This window comes from Sorex araneus, chromosome 1 (assembly GCF_027595985.1).
Source record: "Sorex araneus isolate mSorAra2 chromosome 1, mSorAra2.pri, whole genome shotgun sequence".
Lineage (NCBI taxonomy): Eukaryota > Metazoa > Chordata > Mammalia > Eulipotyphla > Soricidae > Sorex > Sorex araneus.
The window spans coordinates 35,927,711-35,948,423 of NC_073302.1; the positions used below are offsets into that span (position 1 = coordinate 35,927,711).

The 20,713-nt window shown below is 49.8% G+C and overlaps 3 protein-coding genes across 9 annotated transcripts in view; 2 read left to right on the forward strand and 1 right to left on the reverse strand.

Moving 5' to 3' along the window:
• Positions 1-1,624, forward strand: part of TMOD1 (tropomodulin 1) — an 85,636-nt gene extending 84,012 nt beyond the window's left edge. For both annotated transcript variants that reach the window (XM_055139716.1, XM_055139711.1), the window contains exon 10: positions 73-1,624. In XM_055139716.1, coding sequence (XP_054995691.1) covers positions 73-137 — 65 coding nt within the window. In that variant the 3' untranslated portion in view covers positions 138-1,624. The remainder of the gene's footprint in view (positions 1-72) is intronic.
• TSTD2 (thiosulfate sulfurtransferase like domain containing 2) lies at positions 521-18,792 on the reverse strand. Of its 6 annotated transcripts, none has more exons than XM_055139694.1 (10): positions 18,651-18,792; positions 15,427-15,620; positions 13,796-14,106; positions 10,332-10,452; positions 7,763-7,888; positions 6,554-6,659; positions 5,972-6,090; positions 4,955-5,113; positions 4,125-4,263; positions 521-2,673 (listed from the first exon to the last, which is right to left on the reverse strand). In XM_055139694.1, exons 2-10 carry the CDS (start codon positions 15,580-15,582, stop codon positions 2,339-2,341), a joined length of 1,572 nt encoding a protein of 523 aa, XP_054995669.1. In that variant the 5' UTR covers positions 15,583-15,620; positions 18,651-18,792; the 3' UTR covers positions 521-2,338. The 6 variants fall into 6 exon arrangements, with proteins under 6 accessions (XP_054995669.1, XP_054995651.1, XP_054995660.1 ...); XM_055139676.1 differs by lacking the exon at positions 18,651-18,792 and adding an exon at positions 17,734-17,862; XM_055139685.1 differs by lacking the exon at positions 18,651-18,792 and adding an exon at positions 17,671-17,850.
• The window catches only part of NCBP1 (nuclear cap binding protein subunit 1), a 36,070-nt gene continuing 33,414 nt past the window's right edge, over positions 18,058-20,713 (forward strand). The window contains exon 1 of the mRNA XM_004600255.2: positions 18,058-18,288. Within this exon, the coding sequence (XP_004600312.1) occupies positions 18,255-18,288 (34 nt within the window). The 5' untranslated portion in view covers positions 18,058-18,254. The remainder of the gene's footprint in view (positions 18,289-20,713) is intronic.

The window sequence follows — 20,713 nt, forward strand, 5'->3', positions numbered from 1 at the left end:
GCAGCCGCAATGGGTGGGCAGGTATGAGTGGACAGTGGCGGGACTTACATCTTCTCCCTCGTTCCCCTCCAGTGAGGAAGAGGAGGCTGGCAGACTTGAACGGGCCCATCTTTCCCAAGTGCCGGAGTGGTGTCTAGTGTCTGGAGGTGGTGGCCACGCCTTTGAACTGGACATGCTCTACTGATGACCTGCGCTCTGCAGTGGACACCAGAAGGCACGCTGCCGGCACAAACCCCTTCTGTGGTTCAGTTCTTTATGCACTAAGGTTTTAGGTTAACTAGTGGTTGTAGATGATAATTTTATAAACTATGTTTAATGTGAAGTTTTTCTTTAGTCACAGAACTTTAGTTTGGTTATTATTTAAAAACTAAGAAGCCCCAACACTGGCAGATCTCATTGAAGTGGATGGTACCCTCGCAGTGACTTAATCTAGAGTGTACTTCTGTGGCCTTGCTGTGTGCTGTTTGAGATGCACGCCAGTGCCCACCCCATGAGTCAGCAGCACACTCTCCCACACGCCTCAGCAGCATTACAAAATTCTTTATTAAAAATCTGGCCTTAGCCATTGAGCTAAGTGAACAGACAATCATTCCAAACAGATAAAGCCTCCTTTAATCTGAAGAAACCCAAGGTTAAGTTGCCAATTGATTGCTGGATCAAGAATACAATTTTGTCCCTTGAGACAAAAAGATTAAAAAAGAATTCTGCTAGGAATGAAACAACAACAACAACAACAACAACAAAAACCACCACTAGTCTGTTTGCTGGATAAGGGAAAGTTGCAGAAATATTCAGTGGTGAAATTTCATGGATCTCCCCGAGTGTTCTTTAGGAACACGTGGGACTCATTTACAGTTATATGCTGGAGTCAGTTTCATCAAGAGCCATCTGTATGATGGATGCGAGTACCTGCGGCCATATAGTTGCAGTTCCCTGTCCGTCCTGCACAGCCGTGGGCACGCAGCCGTGAGAGGCGGTATGCCAGAAGGGGCATTTCTGCTCCCTCGTGCTGTGCTCAGGCTCCAGCTACTGTCACTGACGCCCATTAGACAAGTCACTGCTGATCTCAGGCCCATTCAGGAGACTTCGGCACACCCAATGGTGAAGGAAATCCAGAGAGTCAAGAATCAGGAAATCATCCTGGCCAAACCATCCCAAGTCCACCATCCTGAGAGGTGATTTTGGTATTTCTGCCAGACCTTTTTTTTTTTTTTTGGTCTTTTTCTTTAACATCATGTGCATCTCTGGAGATCTAGCGAAAATATTAAGCCACAATGCCCTTGTGCCTTTTAACGTACCACAGTGCCAGTTAAACTCGCCTTTCTGTTGCGTAGGGAGTTCCTTTCATGAGTGAGTCAGCGGATCTTCCCCAGGCCGAGCCAGCGCTGCTGAGCAGACTGGGCTGCAGGGCACTGAGCGGAGGCTTCCGGGAGACAGGGGGTTCTGCATACTGAACTGTAACGCCATGGGAGGGACAGGGGAAGCAGAGGTGGCCCCGGGGCCCGGGAACGCCGCCACGCTGCAGGGATGGCCAGCCCCACCGGCTTCTCTTTGAAACACGACTGCAGCTGTATTCTGCACCACTGGAAACGGCAATACCCTATTAAACCTGCTGGTCTCTGTGTGCCGTGCGTGTGCTCTGTGGCATTGCGTGACAGGGCCGTGCGGCCGAGGTGTGGGTGGGTGAGGGGACTGGGAAGCCACCCTGAAGGTGCTAACTGGCCCGAGTGTGCGCCTTGTCTCCAGGGGCCTCTCGGACACCAAGTGCCCCAACATCTGCCCCAACGTCGACGTCCCTGCGCTCACTGGGGTCTCGCCAAGTCCTCAGAGGTGAGAGGGCAGGTACTGCGGTGGGGAGGGGCGGGGAGGAATCTCTCCGGGGAAGCAGAACGGCACAGAAAGAAGGCAGGCCGTGTCTTCCAGACCTGGGGCTCCATCAGATGAGCTGCTGCCCGGGCTGGGGTTGGACGGCAGATGGGCAGGTGGCCCGGGCCATTGCCTCATGCTTTTGTCACGTACAGTCCAGGCAGAGGGGCAGGTGGCCAGGGCGAATGGCCTCATGCTTTTGTCACGCACAGTCCAGGTCAGCACACTAGCACGATGCTGCTGGGGGCCGCAGGGGGCACACACACTGCATGCCCGGCTCGTGGCACTCGCCCTCAGTGACTTTGGGGTCCCATACGGTGTTCGCTTTCTCCATGCTCTGACATCAGTGGTCTCAGGTAGTGGCACTCCCCCCAACTCCCACTCCCACGCCCCTGGGAAGGACAGTGACAGTGGGGGAGCGGCGGGTCCTGGTGGCCTCGGGCCGACTCAGATGCTCACGGCTGTCTCCCGCCTAGCTCTGGGACAGCTCGGCAGGAGGCCGCTGGGGCCCCTCTGGGCAGCGTCGCGCCTCCTCACCCACACCAGACCTTGGCTCCGAGGGGGGCTGCGGCGGGGACAAAGACCCTTCCCTGGGAATGCGGGGCCGGCGGGCCGTGCACTCGCATTCCTCCTTGAAGCCGCTCCAGGCCGGCCTGGAGGCGAGCTGGTCCCCTTTGTCTTGACACCTGCCACAGCAGGCGGTACGCCCCTGCGCCTGGCAGGCGGGGCAGGTCAGGACGAGTTGGCGGCACTGGGGCGTCGAGCAGAGCTTGTACTGGTCCCACGGGGCTGCACAGTAGGAGCACTCTAGGCAGGGAAGCAGAGTCGTCAGTGACAGGTCGCCCCGACGGGACACCCACGTCCAGCACCCCCCCCGGGAATTCCTCCCGGGCATAGGGGGGGGATGACACCTCTCTTCCCCCATCCGAGTCTGCAACAGCCTCTGGGGCCTGGGGGAGGTTTCCAAACAGCAAGTCCCTGTTACCTAGTGACCAACTGCCCCACCCGACTTTTCTGGGATGAGACTGCGTGGAAGGATTCAAAGCAATTCCAGTGGGAATGGTCAGTTTTCTTACTTAGAAAACTGGCAGGAGTGTCTCCTTCCGTCACAGTTCTAAAGCCGGCCGGCCCCTCTCACGCGGCGGCCTCTGCAGGTCACTGCCTTCGGTGGGAGACAGGGTCGTCTGAACACTCGGTCCCCGCTGCCGGCAGCCCCCTCCCCGCCTCAGTCCTGCTGCGCACATGCTCTGCTCTCTCCACCTGTTTTCCCTGAAGTCCAGCCACTGAGGACAATGAGACTTCGACTACCTTGGGGGCCTCTCCCTCCCGTCCGGCTCCTAAGCAGCCCTCCCACCCAAGCTTTGGCAGCGCTTCCGCCCTGAAATCCCTTCCGTCCACTCGGTGACTTGCTTAGGCCTGAGGCTCCATCGAGCACCAGAGCCGACCTGCAGGAGCCTGAGATGAGGCATACTTAGGACCATTCCAATAAAGGACCCAGAGAGAGGGGAGAGGACAGGCAGACTCACACACTCACTGACCGCGTGATCCAATCAGTCCCTGACCACGGGTGTCCTGGGAAAGGGCCACACCCACGTCCCCTTCTCTGTTCCCAATGGGGACCTCCAGGGGCCACACTGACATCCATGCACTCCTGACTGCCCCCTCCTGACACGGCATGCCAGCGTGTACCCAACAGGGCGGGGAGCCAGCCACAGGCTCCCACTCCTGGTGCTCCCCACCTCTGACACGGACCACAGAACACCCATCACCAGGCCATATGCCGTCAGAACTAGGGGGTTCTTGCTTTCATTCTGTGCTATCCACTGACCTGGCATAGTCTGGTGAAGACTAAGTGCTTATCATAAAAAACTATTTTTGAAATGCAGCGGAAACCAATTCTGTAATAATACATATAATACCAAAAAAAATTTTTTTTTAATGTGTGGCACTGTGAAAATTTTTTTTTTTTTGGTTGTGGCTGCTGCAGTGCATGGGGGACCCTCTGTGGAACCAGCATCAGCAGCATGCAGGGCACACGGTCTACCCACTGTACTAACCCTCCAGCCCAAGACTGCCCCCATGCTAAAGGACTTGCCCAACAAGTAAATGGCCAAAGACCCTAATACAGGCCTTCGTGCCCCTGCCACTTCTTCCAGCCTTCCTCTGTAAGTGACCAGGGCTGGTTGACCTACCACAAAGTGGGGACCTACTGAAGGTGCCTGGTCAGGAGCCTAAGTTCTGGGCCCGGGCTGACCTACCTGACACTACATCACTGTTGTAGCACAAGGCGTAACGCTCATCGAAAACAAACAGCTTCCCTCGGTAAAACCCATCGGGAAACTCTTCCAGGTACTTGTGAATGCCGCCTTTGAGCTGGAACACTTCCTTGCACACGCCCTGTGTGAACACCACAGGACACATGAGGAAACAGGCAGAGACCAGGCAGAGCGCCCCCCCCTCCCTGCGGGCTATGTGCTGAGGAATGGAGGAATGCAGAAGAGGGCCCTCCGAGGAACTGCTGACCGAGGGGTCCCGGGACCAGCTGGGCGGGTGATGACAGCAGTCAGCGCCTCCCTTTACACTAGAGCCCCGAAGCCCAGCTCTTTTTTTCTGTGCCCTAAATATAGGAAGACACCTGTTGGGACACGGAATGCTACCACATGTGCTCTTCTCAAGATCAAGTAAAGGATTAGGGGAAAGAGGGACGTTAACTAATCTATCCCTTTTGTGCCTGATGAGCTTCTAAGATCGTTAAGTGCTTTTCCCATCTTGAGATCTGAGAACTTTAGATTTCGTGCTTATAAACACTAGGCTGGAAACTACAGGGGGAGAGTAAGTAGGGCAGGAAAGGCTAAAAAGGCGGAGAGGCAAGACACCAAGACACAAACACACACACACACACACATACTCAGTGGGTTTTTCTTCATTTACTTCCAGGCCTACCATCCATGCCCAAGAAGACACACACACACACACACACACACACACACACACACACACACACACACACACACACACACACACACACCCAGGGGGCTTTCTTCATTCACTTCCAGGCCTGCCATGCCCAAGGAAGGGTGTGACTTACCTTGGCTTTGAGGTAGGCTGAGCCCCGCTCACAACGGATGCCCCCAGTGCAATACATCAACACCCTCTTCTCTCTGAAAAGTTCTAGATTTTTATCAACGTAACTTGGGAAGTAACTGAATTTCCTGATGTCTGGAGCTAGGCAGCCCTGGAACCGCCCCTACAATACAGAAACAGCAGAAAGAATAGAAAAGATGCTGGGCAGGAACTGAGGAAATAAGAAAATAGGGGAGTGGGGATGGGACAAAGGGACATACCCAGCTATGCTCAGGGCTTACTCCTATCTCTGTGCTCAGGGATCACTCAGACCATATATGGTGCCAGGGATCGAACCCAGGATGACCGTGTGCAAGGGAAGTGCCCTAGCTGCTGTACTCTCCAAGATTCTTTTTGTCCGCCCCCCCCCCCCCCCCGCAAGGGCCATATGCTAGCTGCTATTCCCATTCTGCACCCTGTTTTGATTTCAAAATCTGGAACTCAGAAACAAAGCTGTTTGGCTCATGGTCACCTCCCCAGAGTTCTCAGGGCAAGTGAAGACGCTGCTCAGACTTTACTAGATCTTAGACACAGCAAGGAGAGGCACAGGAAATACACTGTGGCGTAAGATCTCTGATTCCTGTGTTCTTGGACTTTTCCACCAGAGTCTGAGTCCAAAAAGGTAAGCATTGGGAGAAGAACTGTGTGATTTGGTCGGGGGAGGAGGGATGCACGCTCAAGTGTGTGCACACACACATGCACACACACCACACACACGTACCCCCTCCCCCGACCTTGGGAGTATGCCATTCCCAGTATGTAGCCAGAAGGACAGCAAAAATTTCACTGACTCAGTTCTTTCTTTTGTGAGGTATGGTGGAACCTGGATCGTGCCTGGCAGTGCACAGGACTTATTCCTGGCTCTGTGCTCGGGGATCACTCCTGTCAGGATTCAGAGGGGATCCGCTGTGGTGCTGGCGATCAAAATGGGGCTGGCTGCGTGCCAGGCAGGTGCCTTAACCCCAGTACTATTCTTACTTACTATTTTGCTTTCATAGAAGTTTCTGCAATCCAAGAGAATAGTATCACTATGTTCCTGATTTTCCTGAGACAAAAACTTTTCTACTTCTTTATGAAATTCACCTGGGGATAAATGGATTCCTAAAAATAAACCAGAAATTAAAGTGAAATCAAATTTGAGAAACATCACCAAATGACTTGAATCGTTCTTAGTCACCATGGGAAAGAGAAGGATGAGAATACTCTGGTGCACGTGCAAACTTCTTTGGCTCTGGATGCCACATGCTTCCTGCAGCAGTAAGCTGTGTCTTTTCAGCTGATGAATGACTTGCAAGCAATAATTACACACCCCTCAAATCGCTATCTTTGGGAAAAGAAAACAAAGGCTTGCCAAACCATCAAGAAGACAGGGCAAAAGGGTGTATGTTCAGTCACCATAGCACCAGAGAGAAGTGTGGGAGCACTGCTGTTAGCCATGCCTAGCTATTTGAAAGAGATGTTTCGTCACAACTCTTACTAATCATTGTCTAACTTTCCCGTTTGTCTACAGGTTGTTTTGTCCCTCTTAAGAAAGGCAACTGTTTTCTTTTAAAAGCAAGCATACCAGGCTTCTTGTAGGAGATCTCATTGGGATGAATCCCCAGGGGCACAATTTCCTCAAACACACCAACACGTAATTCTGGAAAACAGCAGGCTCCTCCTTTGCTGGTCTGGCCAGTAAGAAACAAAGCAGAATACAGTCATCTTCTCTTCTCTCCAGACACAAGGCAAGCCACGAAATGTAAGTATTACATCTGTTTTGTCATAATGCAATAGCTAATCTCGAGAACTCAAATTGGGAGTAATTTTTTTTGACAAGAGAAAGGGCTTTCTGGCATGTGGTAAATAATTTGACATTAATACCTCCCATGTTCAGAAATGTTAGGTATATTTTTGTTTTGGGGCGACAACTCGCAGCAAGGCTCAGGGATCACTTGTGGGGGTGCTAGGGGAGCATACCCACAGGATGCTAGAGATCAAACCTGAGTCAGCCGCAGACACGGCAAGCTCCCTACTGGCTATACTGTCTGGCTTTTAAAACATTTCTCTAGTTGTAAGCACATTAACTATAAATCTAAACACTTGAGGCCCTTTCAGCATCTAAGTTCAGTCCAGCTGTGGTTGGGAGCCGGCTCCTCTCCCCCTCACCAGCACCGCTACAGCAGTCTCTCCCCCAGCACCGCTACAGCAGTCTCTCCCCCAGCACCGCTACAGCAGTCTCTCCCCCAGCACCGCTACAGCAGTCTCTCCCACCAGCACCGCTACAGCAGTCTCTCCCACCAGCACCGCTACAGCAGTCTCTCCCACCAGCACCGCTACAGCAGTCTCTCCCACCAGCACCGCTACAGCAGTCTCTCCCCCAGCCTGTCTTTCTCATGGCGACACACAAACCAAGCAGCTCAACTGTGAGAACAGCTTTATTTCAGTCCCCTATGAAGTGCTCGTCTGCACTCCAGGCCAAACATGGCGAGCCCCGGGAGTAGGCAGGTCTCTCCCAAGTGAGGGGGACACACTCAGTTCGAGAGCTCGGACCACATGAGCCAGAACGTCCTTATTCCCTAACGGAGACTGAGGGCGACAGAGAACTGAGCAGATCCCTGGCTGCCTGAGATCCCGGTGGGAGAACAGGAATGAGCACGCCCCTTCTGCACTGAGAGGTCTATTCGGAGGTGCTAATCTTTCCCTAGCGAGCTCCTCTTCATGGTCTAGCAAGGACAGAGGACAGGGGCAGGAGAAGCGAGCTCTAGACCCACTTTACTTCCAATTCTCTTACCTTAAAGTCGTCCTGACACAGATAGCCCTTAAAGAGCGGGCAGGAAAGCATGGCTTCCACGTAGAGCCTGGTGGCAAGTTTGCTTCCACCTACTGTCCCATTGATTCCTTCTGTACCAATTCGAACCTGAGACACAAGACAGCGAGACAAAGAGAATGTGGCCAGCTCGGAGTTTTCATTTTCTTGGGTCAGAACATGCTCTTGTGTGTGAAACAGAAGAAAACACAGAAACGCCAATGGGAGCACCACTGTGATCATTTGATTCAAGGGCATATACTCTTACCACCAAGTACGTCACATCGACATCTACTACTGCATAATACTTGGGGAAACATGTAAAATCTGCCCTTTTAATTTCCAGACCCAGATCGGAGACTTTGTTGTGTGTACCTTGACTCGGAGCTCGGGTAGACATGGGATACATAAGCAATGCCAACTTCCTTGTGGTGGCAAGCCAGGATTCCATGATGCAGTGCCAATGCCCAGGGTCCCTAAGAACGTGAACTGCACTCTAGGGAAGTCTATTCTGGGAATGGAAAAGAAGCAGAGAGGATGTGGTTTCTCTGCTTTGCCACCTACTGTATCTTCTACCAGCTTATGTTTAAGGAATACATAAAATAACAGAATTGAATCACTACATGAGGCCAGGAAATCAACTCTGAAACTGTTTCTGGCTATGGCAGATCTGAAGAGATAGATATTTCATTATACCTGTCTTTAGGTAAGCTCGTAGACACTTATGCTACTTTAATCCCAGAACCAAAATGAAAAAAAAAAGCACATCTCAACCCTCTTAAAGCAGGGACATAGGAACCTCCAAACTCAGGAACCACACTACAATCCCTAGAATTCTTTAGCACAAACCTTCCAACTGGCTCTGTGCGGAAAAGACCCTATATTTCTGAGGTTAGGAGCAAGAGTTAGCATTTAGTGAACATCTCCTGAGACGGGAGATTTACATCACATCCTGAAAAGTGTCATTCAAGCCCTGTCTGACAATAGAGGAAACAAAAGCTCAGAGAAATCAAGTCACTGGTCCAAGGGTAGGTAGTAGGTATGGATGTCAAAATGTGAACATTCCAAATCTTAACATTTTCCTCCCCAAGGCCTCCAGTTTCTCTGTTTTTCTGTCTCTGTCTCTCTCTTTCTCTCTCTCTGTATGTCTCTGTCTCTTTCTCTCTCAACTTTTGGGCCACAGCCAGCAGCACTTAAGGGTTACTCCTGGCACTGTACTCAGGGATCACTTTTTAAGGTGTTCACTAAAAAAGAAATGATGACAAATGTATTCATTCCATTCCACAGAGGTTTGCAATTTTCTTACTAAGTACCACAAATTGTACTGGGAATATTAATTAAAAAAAAAAAAGAACAAAAGAAAGAAAGAAAAAGGGAAAGGGGTGGGCAGTAGTACAGAGAAAGGGTGTTTGCCTTGCATGCAGCTAACCCAGGTTCAATCCCTGGAATGACACATGTTCCCCCAGGCCCCACCAGGAGTGATCCCTGAATACAGAGTCAAGAGTAAGCCAGGTGTGGCTCCAAAAACAAAATAGAAGAAAAAAGGGTATTAATGCATATACGCGTATGCATATACTCATCAAAGACATCTAAAAAAAAACCAGAAAATACAAAATATCCATAACTCTACCATGTAAAGATAATCAGGAGTAACACTGTTATCTCCATATTTACATACACATACCTATGGTTTTATTTTAAACATATATCCATTCCTTTATTCAATACTCTCCAAATACTGGCTCCTTCATGCTAATCCTTATCTAACATTGAGGACACATCTATTAATTCAACCAATGGATCTTCTCTGAGGGAAAGCAGATTATGGCAAATTAAACAACAATGAAACTTTCAGATAATGATAAATTCTTTTAAGTTGTTGGATCAAAAGGGGACAGTAAGAGATGAGATTTGGTGGGGGGACTTCTTCAGACTTGAGTTCTGAGGAGGTGACGTGTGAGCAGAACACAGAAATGACGGTAGAGGGAAAAACACCCCCTGGAGGAAATTCAACACCACAGAACGGTAAGGCTCCCGGCATGCTGGAGTCAGAGTAAGAAGCAACTTGGAGTCAACCAGTATGGCAAATTCAGTCAAATGTTCTTCTAGCTAATATTGCAAGGGCATTTCTCTCTGCCAGGGCTCAGCAAACGAAGGCTACTTTTACCCAGTTCTAGAGACTCTCGCCATGTCCATGCTCTACAGACTGGCCAGGACTGCTTCCAGGAGACAGTGGGAGAGCTGAATAGTTTTTTGGTGCAAAGCTGAAAATAACTACAATTTGGTCTTAAGAAGAAAAATGACTGGTGGCCCCCTCATCTAAGCCAATAAATATTCTCTCTTACATAAGCCTGAGTTCCGCTAAGGCAATAAATCCTTATACATGACCCCAAATCCAGAGGTGTTTAGTATTTTAATTAAATGCCGAGCAGAATCTTGCTCATTCCTAAGGCCCCGTGAGTGACTCATTTTCTTGTGGTGTGCACAGCCTTTGTAATCTGAGCGGAAGGCAAGATGGGCGCAGTGAAGGATGGGGTGTGGGAGAAGGTGTTACTTTGCCTGTGAGGTGCAGGTGCTGACACAGAGATGTCTGCCAGGCACAGACCCAGTGGGGATCCTCCAGGTCACGGTAGCAATAATAAAGTAGCACCTCTCCTTCATCACTGCTCTGGCCACTGCAAAAAGAAAACCACAGGGAAACAGCGTTTGAGAAACTGGCATAAAGTAACCACAGTTCATGAAAGCAGTGTCAGAGGGAAGGCTGAACGGAGAGCGTATGCCTACCTTTGTTCCACCTATTATTCTCCTGAAAGAGAACACACCTCCTACCTCTGTTTGCTATAAAGAAGGCAGCCTGCACTGAATACCAGACATTGTGAGAAGGGTGTTTCCTGGGATTTTCTCATTTCTAATAGCCAGGAGACAGGCATTTTATAGGAGAGCTAGAAATAGGAGGCCATTCTGGTGTTCATTCTGATGTGAGGCGGCATCTATTTTTGGATTTCTCACTTATAAATAAAAATATTTCACTTTTCCATGTTCGTCTTACCCAGAAGAGAAGGCATTCATCCCCACTGTACAGTCAACTCTTCTCAGCTGAGACAGTTACAAAGTCAAAGTCAGAAACCTTGAACACCAGTTTCCTAACACCGGGGACCCTGTCTTGTGAGGTCTTAAAATAACAAATGGTAGGACCTGGGCTGGAGCGAGAGCACAGCGGGTAGGGCGTTTGCCTTGCACATGGCCAACCCCAGTTTGATTCCTCCACCCCTCTCGGAGAGCCCAGCAAGCTACTGAGAATATCTCACCCACACAGCAGAGCCTGGCAAGCTACCCGTGGTGTATTCGATATGCCAAAAACAGTAACAAGTCTCACAGTGGAGGCGTTACTGGTGCCTGCTCGAGCAAATCGATGAGCAATGGGATGACAGTGATACAGTGATACAGTGATATAGGACCTGGGCAAGTCTCAAATCATTTGGGAGCCCTGAGCTCCTCTTCTTTACAATTAAAGAACTAAGTTTTAAAAATAAACAAAAATAAACACCAGTATTTTGCAAAGTATATTCCAAAGCTCTCTTGAGACAGTCCACGCTTGAGAAATATTACAGATGGCAGTAGTTCTCTTTTTGAGAGTTATGTGACAGTCCCTTAGCTATCGAAGGCCCAGAGAACAGGCATATATTTAAGCTTACTGTTCCCCAAACATACCTGTCTTTAGTACTTCTTCTCAATACCTGGCATCCTGCAGAACTAGTGTTGTGCTTAGTATTACCGATAATGCTGCAGCAGCTGATAATGGAGGTTTTGTGCACTCCAAGACTTTCTCCTCATTATCTTCATATGTGTCAGGCTTAGTCTCTTCCAAATCATTATTCTCTATTTAAGAGTCTATTTTTTTTTCTCCGAATTCTTGTAACCTAGTATTATCTGCATAACTGATCATTACATAGTCTGCCTCAAGTCATCTGCTAAATGTTTCATGGATCCTTTTATAAAACTAGAAAGCAAATTCCTGAAGTGCGGAACCATGAAAACTGACGGGGCCACATTTTTGTATAGCAACTGAAGACTCCACAAATATGTATTGTGTCTTTTGAACTGTGAAAGTAGGCAGACCAGGCATTGTTACTTCAATTGTAGAGGTGAGGAACTAAAGATGCAAGGTATTTTAGTGTCTAATTAAAATCTGAGTCCAATTCTTGCTCCTTTCCTTTCACAGAAACAAGGGAAATTTGGCACTGAATGCTCCTGACTAAAATGCTCCTGACTCATGTTGGACACGTCTTCATTCACCACGTAGTTCAGGAATTGCTTACATCGGGAACCTGCCTCTAGAACTGAGCTTCTTAATTGCTTTCCATTCACAACCCTCTTTTGCCTGAGCAATTTTTATGCAACCCTGGGTATGTAGGATAGAAAACAGATACACAAACACTGACTGATAAAACACTAGCAAGGTTTACTTTAGGGCCAGAGAGACGGTATGCAGCTGTGGTTCTATCCCATGTACCACATGATGCCCCAAGAACTGCAGGGAGCAAACCCAAACACTAGGAGGAGACCAAAAGCACTGCCAGGTATATCCCCCAAATCAAAGAAAATTTATTTAAGAACTGGTTTTCAAACAGTGACATGACAACCATACGGGCTTACAGTCTAAGAAGCTAGGCTCTAGAATTCTGTAGTACCATGATTTGATGAGGCTTTTGAAGGCAAAATCTAAATCTTCAATCCTAAGTAACAGTTCTGAAAATGAGCTCTCTTTCTAAAACATACCCAGAAAGCCACATGCGAAAACTATTTTTTCGGTCAAGGCTTACTCCTGGCTCTCTGCTCAGAGATGACTCCTGGCGGGCTTGGGGGACCACACAGGGGTGCCAGGGAACAAACCCAGGAAACGCCCTACCTGCTGTACTATCATTCCAGCCCTGGTAACTATTCTTTTTTTTTTTTTTTTTAATTTATTTATTTTTAATTAGAGAATCACCGTGAGGGTACAGTTACAGATTTATACACTTCTGTGCTCACACTTCCCTCATACAAAGTTTGGGAACCCATCCCTTCACCAGTGCCCATTCTCCACCACCCGTAAACCCAGTGTCCCTCCCACCCTCCCCAATCCCATCTCCCCCCCACCCCACCCTGCCACTGTGGCAAGGCATTCCCTTCTGCTTTCTCTCTCTAATTAGCTGTTGTGGTTTGCAACAAAGGTGTTGAGTGGCCGCTGTGCTCAGTCTCTAGCCCTCATTCAGCCCGCAACTCCCTTCCCCCACATGGCCTTCGACTGCAATGTAGTTGGTGATCGCTTCTCTGAGTTGACCTTTCCCCGGAACGTGAGGCCAGCCTCGAAGCCATGGAGTCAACCTCCTGGTACTTATTTCTACAGTTCTTGGGTGTTAGTCTCCCACTCTGTTATTCTATATACCATAGATGAGTGCAATCTTTCTATGTCTGTCTCTCTCTTTCTGACTCATTTCACTCAGCATGAAACTTTTCATGCCCATCCACTTAACTACAAAATTCTTGACCTCCTTTTTTCTAACAGCTGCATAGTATTCCATTGTATAGATGTACCAAAGTTTCCTCAACCAGTCAGCCCTGGTAACTATTCTTAAGCTTTAAAATTATCCAGGGTAGAGGAAGCATCAACTTCTCTGAACTTCCCACTTCCCTCTAAAACTAATATTCTCTTTTCCTAGAGAAGACAGGAAACAGGATGGCTTCCAAAAAACCTGGAGAGGTTCAGGATGTGCCTCAGCAGGAGATGGCTCACCCTACAGTATGGCCCCAGGTTAGATGTCCAGCACCGCTGGGGAAATAAACCTAGTGAATGTGGGCAGCTGTGTGGGCATGTGCTACTGGACATCGACAGTCTTCTACCCAACACAGGGTGTTTATCAGCCGGTAGGGGACTTCTGTGCCTTACAGAGACTGCCATTCTGAAGGATGGGTATCCCATTGCTAAAAACATCTTTAAAACGAAGCCAAGAAACACAGGATGAATTTCTTTCTTACCTCGTCAGCTCACCAGGGCTAAAGCGACTTATATCGGGGAGCCAGGCAGATATTTCTTGGTTACGAGAAAAGTCCTCTTTTACAGGGCTGCTTCTGTCTGCAGACTTAAGGTGGTCTGAGGTACCTGAAGTCCCGGCCAGCTGCTGTAGAATAGCAGCAGTCTGGCGGCAAATCTCGGCAGCATGTTGTGTAGCTACATGTCTGTGGAAGCTGGACTGGATGGTGAATAGCTGCTGACAACACTTCCAACATTTCTTGTGACATTCAGGAGGCGCCACAATTTCTTTGGTCTTGACAAAAAGGGCAAAAGCCTGCAATCATATTTCCAACTCGTCACACTTAAGGAACTCTGAGTTTAGGGCTATGAAATCTGGAGTAGGAGGCGGTGCTTGGAAGGTGGTCGAGTGTTATGCACTAAACCCCACCAGTAACATTATTGTAAACCACAGTTCCTAGAAGATTGGCGGGGGCGGGGGGAGAGGAAAGAGTGAGGGGGGAGCCTGGTGTAAAAGCAAGCTGGTGGGTAGAGGGGAAACCGGGGACATTGGTGGAAGAAAATGGACAACAGTGAAGGGACCAGTGTTGGTACATTGTGTGCCTGAAACTCAGTCATGAATGACTTTGTAGATCATGGTGCCTCAATAATAAGTTAAGAGACAAGAGTGACAGCACAGTGGGTATGGCATTTGCCTTGCATGTGGCTGACCTGTCTTTGATCTCTGGCACCCCTTATGGTACCCTGGTGCACTGCTAGGAATAATTTCTGAGTGCAGAGCCAGGAGTAATCCCTGAGTATTGCTAGGTATGACCCAAAAACACACACACAAAAAAAGTTAATGAGATCATCCTACCTACTGCCCCTCTAGTCTCATCTCAAAAATTATAATTTTTAAAATATTATTTGAAAAATAAATATTTTTAAAAATTATAATTAAAAAACTATTCTATGAGCATTTCAAACTTGCCAAGATTATATAGAAAATTCCCACAGAGATTCCATTCCTGCTTCTCCAGCAGCCCAAAAAGTTCAGACAAATCCACTCTAAGGTTACTGGATGGTCACTATCTAAGGTTGTCGTGTTCATGAATCTTCAATCTGGAGTGCTTAATCATTGCTCCCTAAAATCACGATCAAAGCAATTTGATGGGTTTTGTTGTTTTGGGTTATACTTGGCAGTGGTCAGAGTTTACTCCTGACTATGAGCTCAGGGATCACTCTTGGCGGGTCTTGGTGGACCATACAGGGTGCTGGGTCCACTTGCAAGGCATGCGCCCACCCCATTTCACCTACTCTCCAGCCCCCAGACCAAGGCAATTTAAAAAGATTACAGATGTGTTATCATGTGCCTCCACTTGATTTACAGCCATGTGTTCCTATGATTAAGTTCAGGTTATTAACCAGAGATCAGATTTCTTTCAACTGTCCTCATACATTCCATCATGTGCCACCGATTCTCGAGGGTACCCAGTCCCTGAATAAAGGTCACAGCTAACAGCCCAACTCAACTGTAGCAGGAGAATAGCCCACCTGCTGTGTCACTAGCCCACAACTCCCGCAACACAACCTAACCCACTGCGTCTAAATGCACCTGAATGAAGTATATATCCATGATCCCCAACACCACTTTTACCTTTTTCTTCGCATATGAGTATCTCTTCTTTACATGAACATCTACTTCTGCTTTAAGACAGCTAGTGGGATCAACAGGATCTGTGTCTTTTAAATCCAGGCCTGAAAATCTCAAAGCACAGGCCTCCGGGTCATCTGATGAATCGGAAGAAGGCATCGGTCTGGTTGGCAGACTGCTCTCAGGCAATTTTCACCCTGGAAGTAAGCAAGGAGAAACAAGAGGGGAAATCTTTGGTTCCTGTTTCAGATAAAACTACAGCTAGTTTACCATGCAAATGAGCCTGAACCCAAAGAATTATCTCCTATTCATTCAAACATATGCACTGAGCACCTAACTCTACAGTATTCTACACTCCGGGAAGAGAGCCTTGAACGCAAGGTAAAGAATCTCTGGTTTCTTGGAATTCACATTCCAGTGGAGACAGAGGAAACATGAATAAACTATCCTTAAAAGAAAAGTCAGATTGTAGGAGCCAGTACAGAAGGTAGGGAGTTTGCCTCGCACATGGCCAAACTGGGTTTGATCCCCAGCATCCCATATGGTTCCCCCAGCCCCGCCAGGAGTGATGCCTGAACGCAAACCCAGGAATAAACCCTGAACACCACCAAGTGTGGCCCAAACAACAAACAAATAAACAAAATCAGATAGTCTGGTGGTTCCTCCCAATCCCACCCCCAAGTACTGCCAGGAGTGATCCTGGAGGGACAAACTCTGAGCACTACTGGTTGTGGGTGTGCCTTCCCCTCAAAAAAACCCCAAAATTAAGTTAAATTTTAAAATAATAAAGAAAAACCAGGGCCGGAGCAATAACACAGAGGGTAGGGCGTTTGCCTTGCATGCGGCCGACCCGGGTTTGATCCCCGGCATCCCATATGGTTCCCCCAAGCACCACCAGGAGTAATTCCTGAGTGCAAAGCCAGGAGTAACCCCTGAGCATCGCTGGGTGTGACCCAAAAAGAAAAAAAAAAAAACCATGTTCTCCCCTCCTCCCTCACCCTATGCCCTATCTTGGTGCAGACATGGCTGCTCATTCCTGAAAGGGTCAGCATAACGAGCTTTCCTGTGTCCACTTCTACATCTTGGGCACCTAGAATCCTGCTTGGCACTCAGAGGAGCTAAGTTAAGTGTAAGTAAAACCCTGTTGAAATTTATTTATCGTGTAATGAAAAGGTGACTGGATAGCCAGAAGGCTACACCAAGGATTTAAGGTTTGAGCTGATATCTTAATGTTGGGAGCAGATTTACAAGTTGAGACTTTAAAACAGTATAAAATGTGTCTGCGTGCGTGGTGTGTGTGTGTGTGGCGGGGGGAGGTAGGGGGATGGAGACAGGGGGTGGGGGGTGGAGGGGGTGGGGAAGAGGTAGGTGAGTGGAGGGAATCTACTCAGAGGTGCAGGGGAATTGAACTCTGGCATGCTGGGCAGAGTGATAGAACAGCAGGCAGAACACGAACCCAACCCCGGCTTCAAACTCAAGCATTCCATAAAGTTCCCCGAGCAGCCAGGGGCGGCCCCTGATGCAGGAGTAGGCTTTGAGTGTATTGTGACCTCCTTCCCTATACCCCCAAAGGAAAAAAAATCAAAACCTTCGGCTGGTAAAGCAAACGCTCCGGCTGGCCATTTCTCAGTTCCCAAGGTGAGAACACACCTGGCTTTGGCGGGGGTGAGGGGAGCGTTTGTTTTTTGGGGGGTGCACACCCTTTGGGACTCAGAGTTGATTCCTGGTGGGGTTCGGGGTGGGAGGAGCACGTGGTACTGTGGGGACGGAATCGGGGTCAGCTGCGTGCAAGGGAGACGCCCGAATCCCCGCGCTGTGTCTCTGGCCCCTCGGGCTTGACGTCTTGAGTAGCTGAGTGACTGGAGTGTATTGACCGAGAGGATCCAGTTAACGGTGTCAGCCAAGGTCAAGTTTTTTTTTTGTTTTTGTTTTTTTGCTTTTTCGGTCACACCCGGTGATGCTCTGGGGTTGTTCCTGGCTCAGCACTCTTGGCGATGCTTGGGGACCATATGGGATGTCGGGGATCGAACCTGGGTCAGCTGCGTGCCTGCCCCAAGGCCAAGTCTTTGGAGTGCGGCGAGGCGAGCGGACGCGGGGCCGGCTGCAGGGTTTATTTCCGAGGCGGCGGCGGGAGGGTCCTAGAGTCGGCCGGGCCTTGGAGGAGGGTGGAAGGCAGGCAAGGGGGTTCCCCCAGGAGGACCCCCCCACCTAACAGGAGCGAGCCAGGCCGCGGGGGCGGGGGTGCACCTGCCCGGGACGCCGGAGGGTGAGGCCTCTGCTCCGCGGGCTGACCCGCTCCTCCGTGCGCACCTGTGCCGCGGCGGCCGGCAGGCGGGAGCAGGCGCGGGGGACGGCGGGTCCCTCTCCCTCCGCATCCGACGGTCCCGCAGGCGAGCGCGGCGGTGCGCGGAGCCGGGAAGGCGGGGCACAACCCCTCGCCCCCGGAAGTCTCGGCGGTGCGCAAAGCGAAAGGGCCGCCGGGAAAAATTTAAAAAAAAAAAAACCATCGAGAGGCGCGGGCGGAAGCGGGGCCTAGAGCGTCCTGCTCCCCGCCTCCCAGGTGCGCGGCGCGGTTGCCGGCTCGCCTGCTCCGGCCCGGCTGAAGAGGCGGCGCGGTCCCCGGAAGGACTCGGCGCGACAGGCGGGAGAAGCGAGAGGGCGGCAGCGGAGGAGGAGACGAGGCCCGAGCGGGGCGTGCGGCGCGGACCGAGCGTCCCGGCCCGAGTCTCCCGCGGCGGCCGCGCCGTGCGGAGCCAGTGCGCCTGCGCGCCCGCCCGACGGTTCCCGCGCCGCGCCCCGCGTCTTCTCCCGGCCGTGCCGGGCTCGGCGGCATGTCGCGGCGGCGGCATAGCGACGAGAACGATGGTGAGTGGCCCTGGGTCCCGCTCCTGTGACCTCTGGGTCCCCAGGGAAGAAGGGGCGGGGGATGGAAGAGCCGGCATGGGCCAGTGGCGCGCGGGGTCGGAGCCTGGGCCTCCTCCCGCTGCAGATGCACCAGGTGCGCCAGGTTGCGGGTGCAGCAGCCCCTGCGTAGGGACCGGGCCCCAGCTGCACCCCCGACTGCCGCGGAGCCCCCCACCTCCACCCCCACCCCAGACGGCGCCGGGGAAGGCCGCTCGGGAGACTGACCACCGCTGGCGTCCGAGGAGCCGCTCCCCCACCGTGGCTGCGGCTCCGGACTCGGCCCCCTCCCCCGCCCCCACCGTGCATTTATTTGTGATTCTCACCGCGGGGGGCATCTCGTGGTGGCTCACTGGACCCCCACGCGGTGGGTCGGTCGGTCGGTCACGCATCCACGCGCCCAGATGCGGGCTTCTGGCACTTGGCGCCGTGTCCGCGTCCCCGGGGGTCGTGGAGGGAAGGGGTGCTTAGTTCCCCCTCCCCCCAGTCTGCTTTAAACGCTTTGGGCGTGGGGTGGAGTGGGGGCGTGAGGGGGGCGGGATCGTGCGGTTTGCCCTCCTGAACGGCGGCACGATTCCATTCGTTAGGGATCGAGGCGTCCCGGGAGGCGGGGAGATGCGTCTGTCCCTTTCACACCCTCACTAGGAGGAATTGTTTTCTCTCTGAACGTTTGTGGTAGCCGCCTGTTGTCGTGGAGAGCTCGACCTTCCTCTGCAGTCCGTGCATTTTCGAGAAGCGCACTCTGATCCGGCAGTAATGATGCGTGTGCTCCTAAGCTTCTGGTTCGGGAGGGGCGAAATGGGGTGACCCTGTTAGGAGTGGCTCCTAGGGCTTGGTTATTTGATCATTTATAAAGGCTCAGAGAGGAGCCAAACACTGCTGGGTGCCAATGATTAAAAAAATAAAAAATGAGTATGTTTTGAATTAAAGTTTCTCTAACATTTTCCTCCTTTTGCGTGTTTGGGGTTGGGGGGCGGGGAGGAGGAAACGCTTCCATACGTGCTGGTGTGAAAACCCAGGACTACTACTGCATGGAAAGTGTATTTGCAGCCCTTTGAACCACCTCCCCCTCCCTGCCCATGACCGCGGAATCACACATTTAGTTTTAACAATTAAGCAGCAGATTTCTGCTGTGCATAATGAGAGAGATGTACAAGTGTCTTTAAAGGAGTTTTCCCGTACTTTATGTGAATACACTAGCAGAGCCCAGAGCAAAACATTGCAGGATTTTCTTTACCTCACAGGTTTCAATAGTCTGTGTTTAAATATTTAACAATATATTTTTAAAAATACTTTCTCTAAAGCATTGGATTCTTGCTGTATAGTGTATAAACAAGGTACAGGGAATAGTTTTCATATGATTTGAATTTTGACTAGCCAAAAATTATTATGTTTGAAATCATTACATGAAATGTCGAAGATATTTTTATTATTCCCACTTGCTTTTCTCTTGCTTGCTTTCTCTATTCCTTTTCTTCTCCCTTTTATGGGCATCCCTAAAGAACAGAAATTGTTTCCAGGGGTCAGTCTAGAGAACTGAATGTGAACAGGCAGAAACTCAAGATTTACTTTGTTTATAGAGATGTTTGCGTAAGTTTGTTGGGAGTTAGCATCTTTTTATACTAGCTGGTAGCTAAATCAGTGTCCATTTGGGTCTTGTCCTAGGAACCCCAAATAAATAAAAATGAAAAAGAAAATAAGTTTAGCAAAGGTGAATACTTTAGTAGTGGGTGTGGCAGTTTATTCATCTTTAATAGAATATCAAGCGTAGAACTTCTGTACATTACCAGTTTTGTTTTATTCACTAGGATTTGCCCAAGTAAATTTCAGAATTGATAGTTTAGAGACTTTTGTTTTAACTAAGCATCTATTTTTCCAAACCAAGTATTAGGAGCTCCAATATTATAAAAGGCTTAATAGCTTTAAGTAGACGGAAACTATTACGGTTGAAATAGATGTATCTATCCAAACATTTCTGGATTTCTCTAAACAGTACTGCTTCCCAACTGCCCGGATTTTACATTTGATGAGATTTAATCATTTATTCAAATAAACTATTGACAGTGCCAGGCATCATTGTCCTCCCTGCATTGGCTGGGGGTGGGGGGGCGGGGGGTGCGCAGTGTGGAAATGGCATCTGCCTTCTTGTGTGGAGAGGAAGGCAGCTATCAAGGAAAATAGTGCGTGTCATATGGCAGAGCACACTATAAGATGTGCTAAGAGCTGTGGAGAAAAACTAAAGGGTTGTGGGCTGCAGTGGGGAGGAGTCACTGTGTACACTCACCTCTGAAGGCTTGGCAGGAGGCGGGGAGTACCCGTTACTTCTTTACCTGGCTTAGTGGAGGAAAGCTGTGGTCCCGGTGCCAAGACATGCAGATTAGCACTTTTC

What these genes read in the sequence shown, in the direction of transcription:
- TSTD2 (XM_055139694.1), bottom strand. Translation starts at nt 15,582, where the DNA reads ATGCCTTCTTCCGATTCATCAGATGACCCGGAGGCCTGTGCTTTGAGA. An exon ending in ACTCATATGCGAAGAAAAAG is followed by an intron (nt 14,107 to 15,426) that starts GTAAAAGTGGTG and finishes ATATGATTGCAG; the next exon opens with GCTTTTGCCCTTTTTGTCAA. An exon ending in ACTTCTATGAAAGCAAAATA is followed by an intron (nt 5,114 to 5,971) that starts GTAAGTAAGAAT and finishes TCTGTATTGTAG; the next exon opens with GGGCGGTTCCAGGGCTGCCT.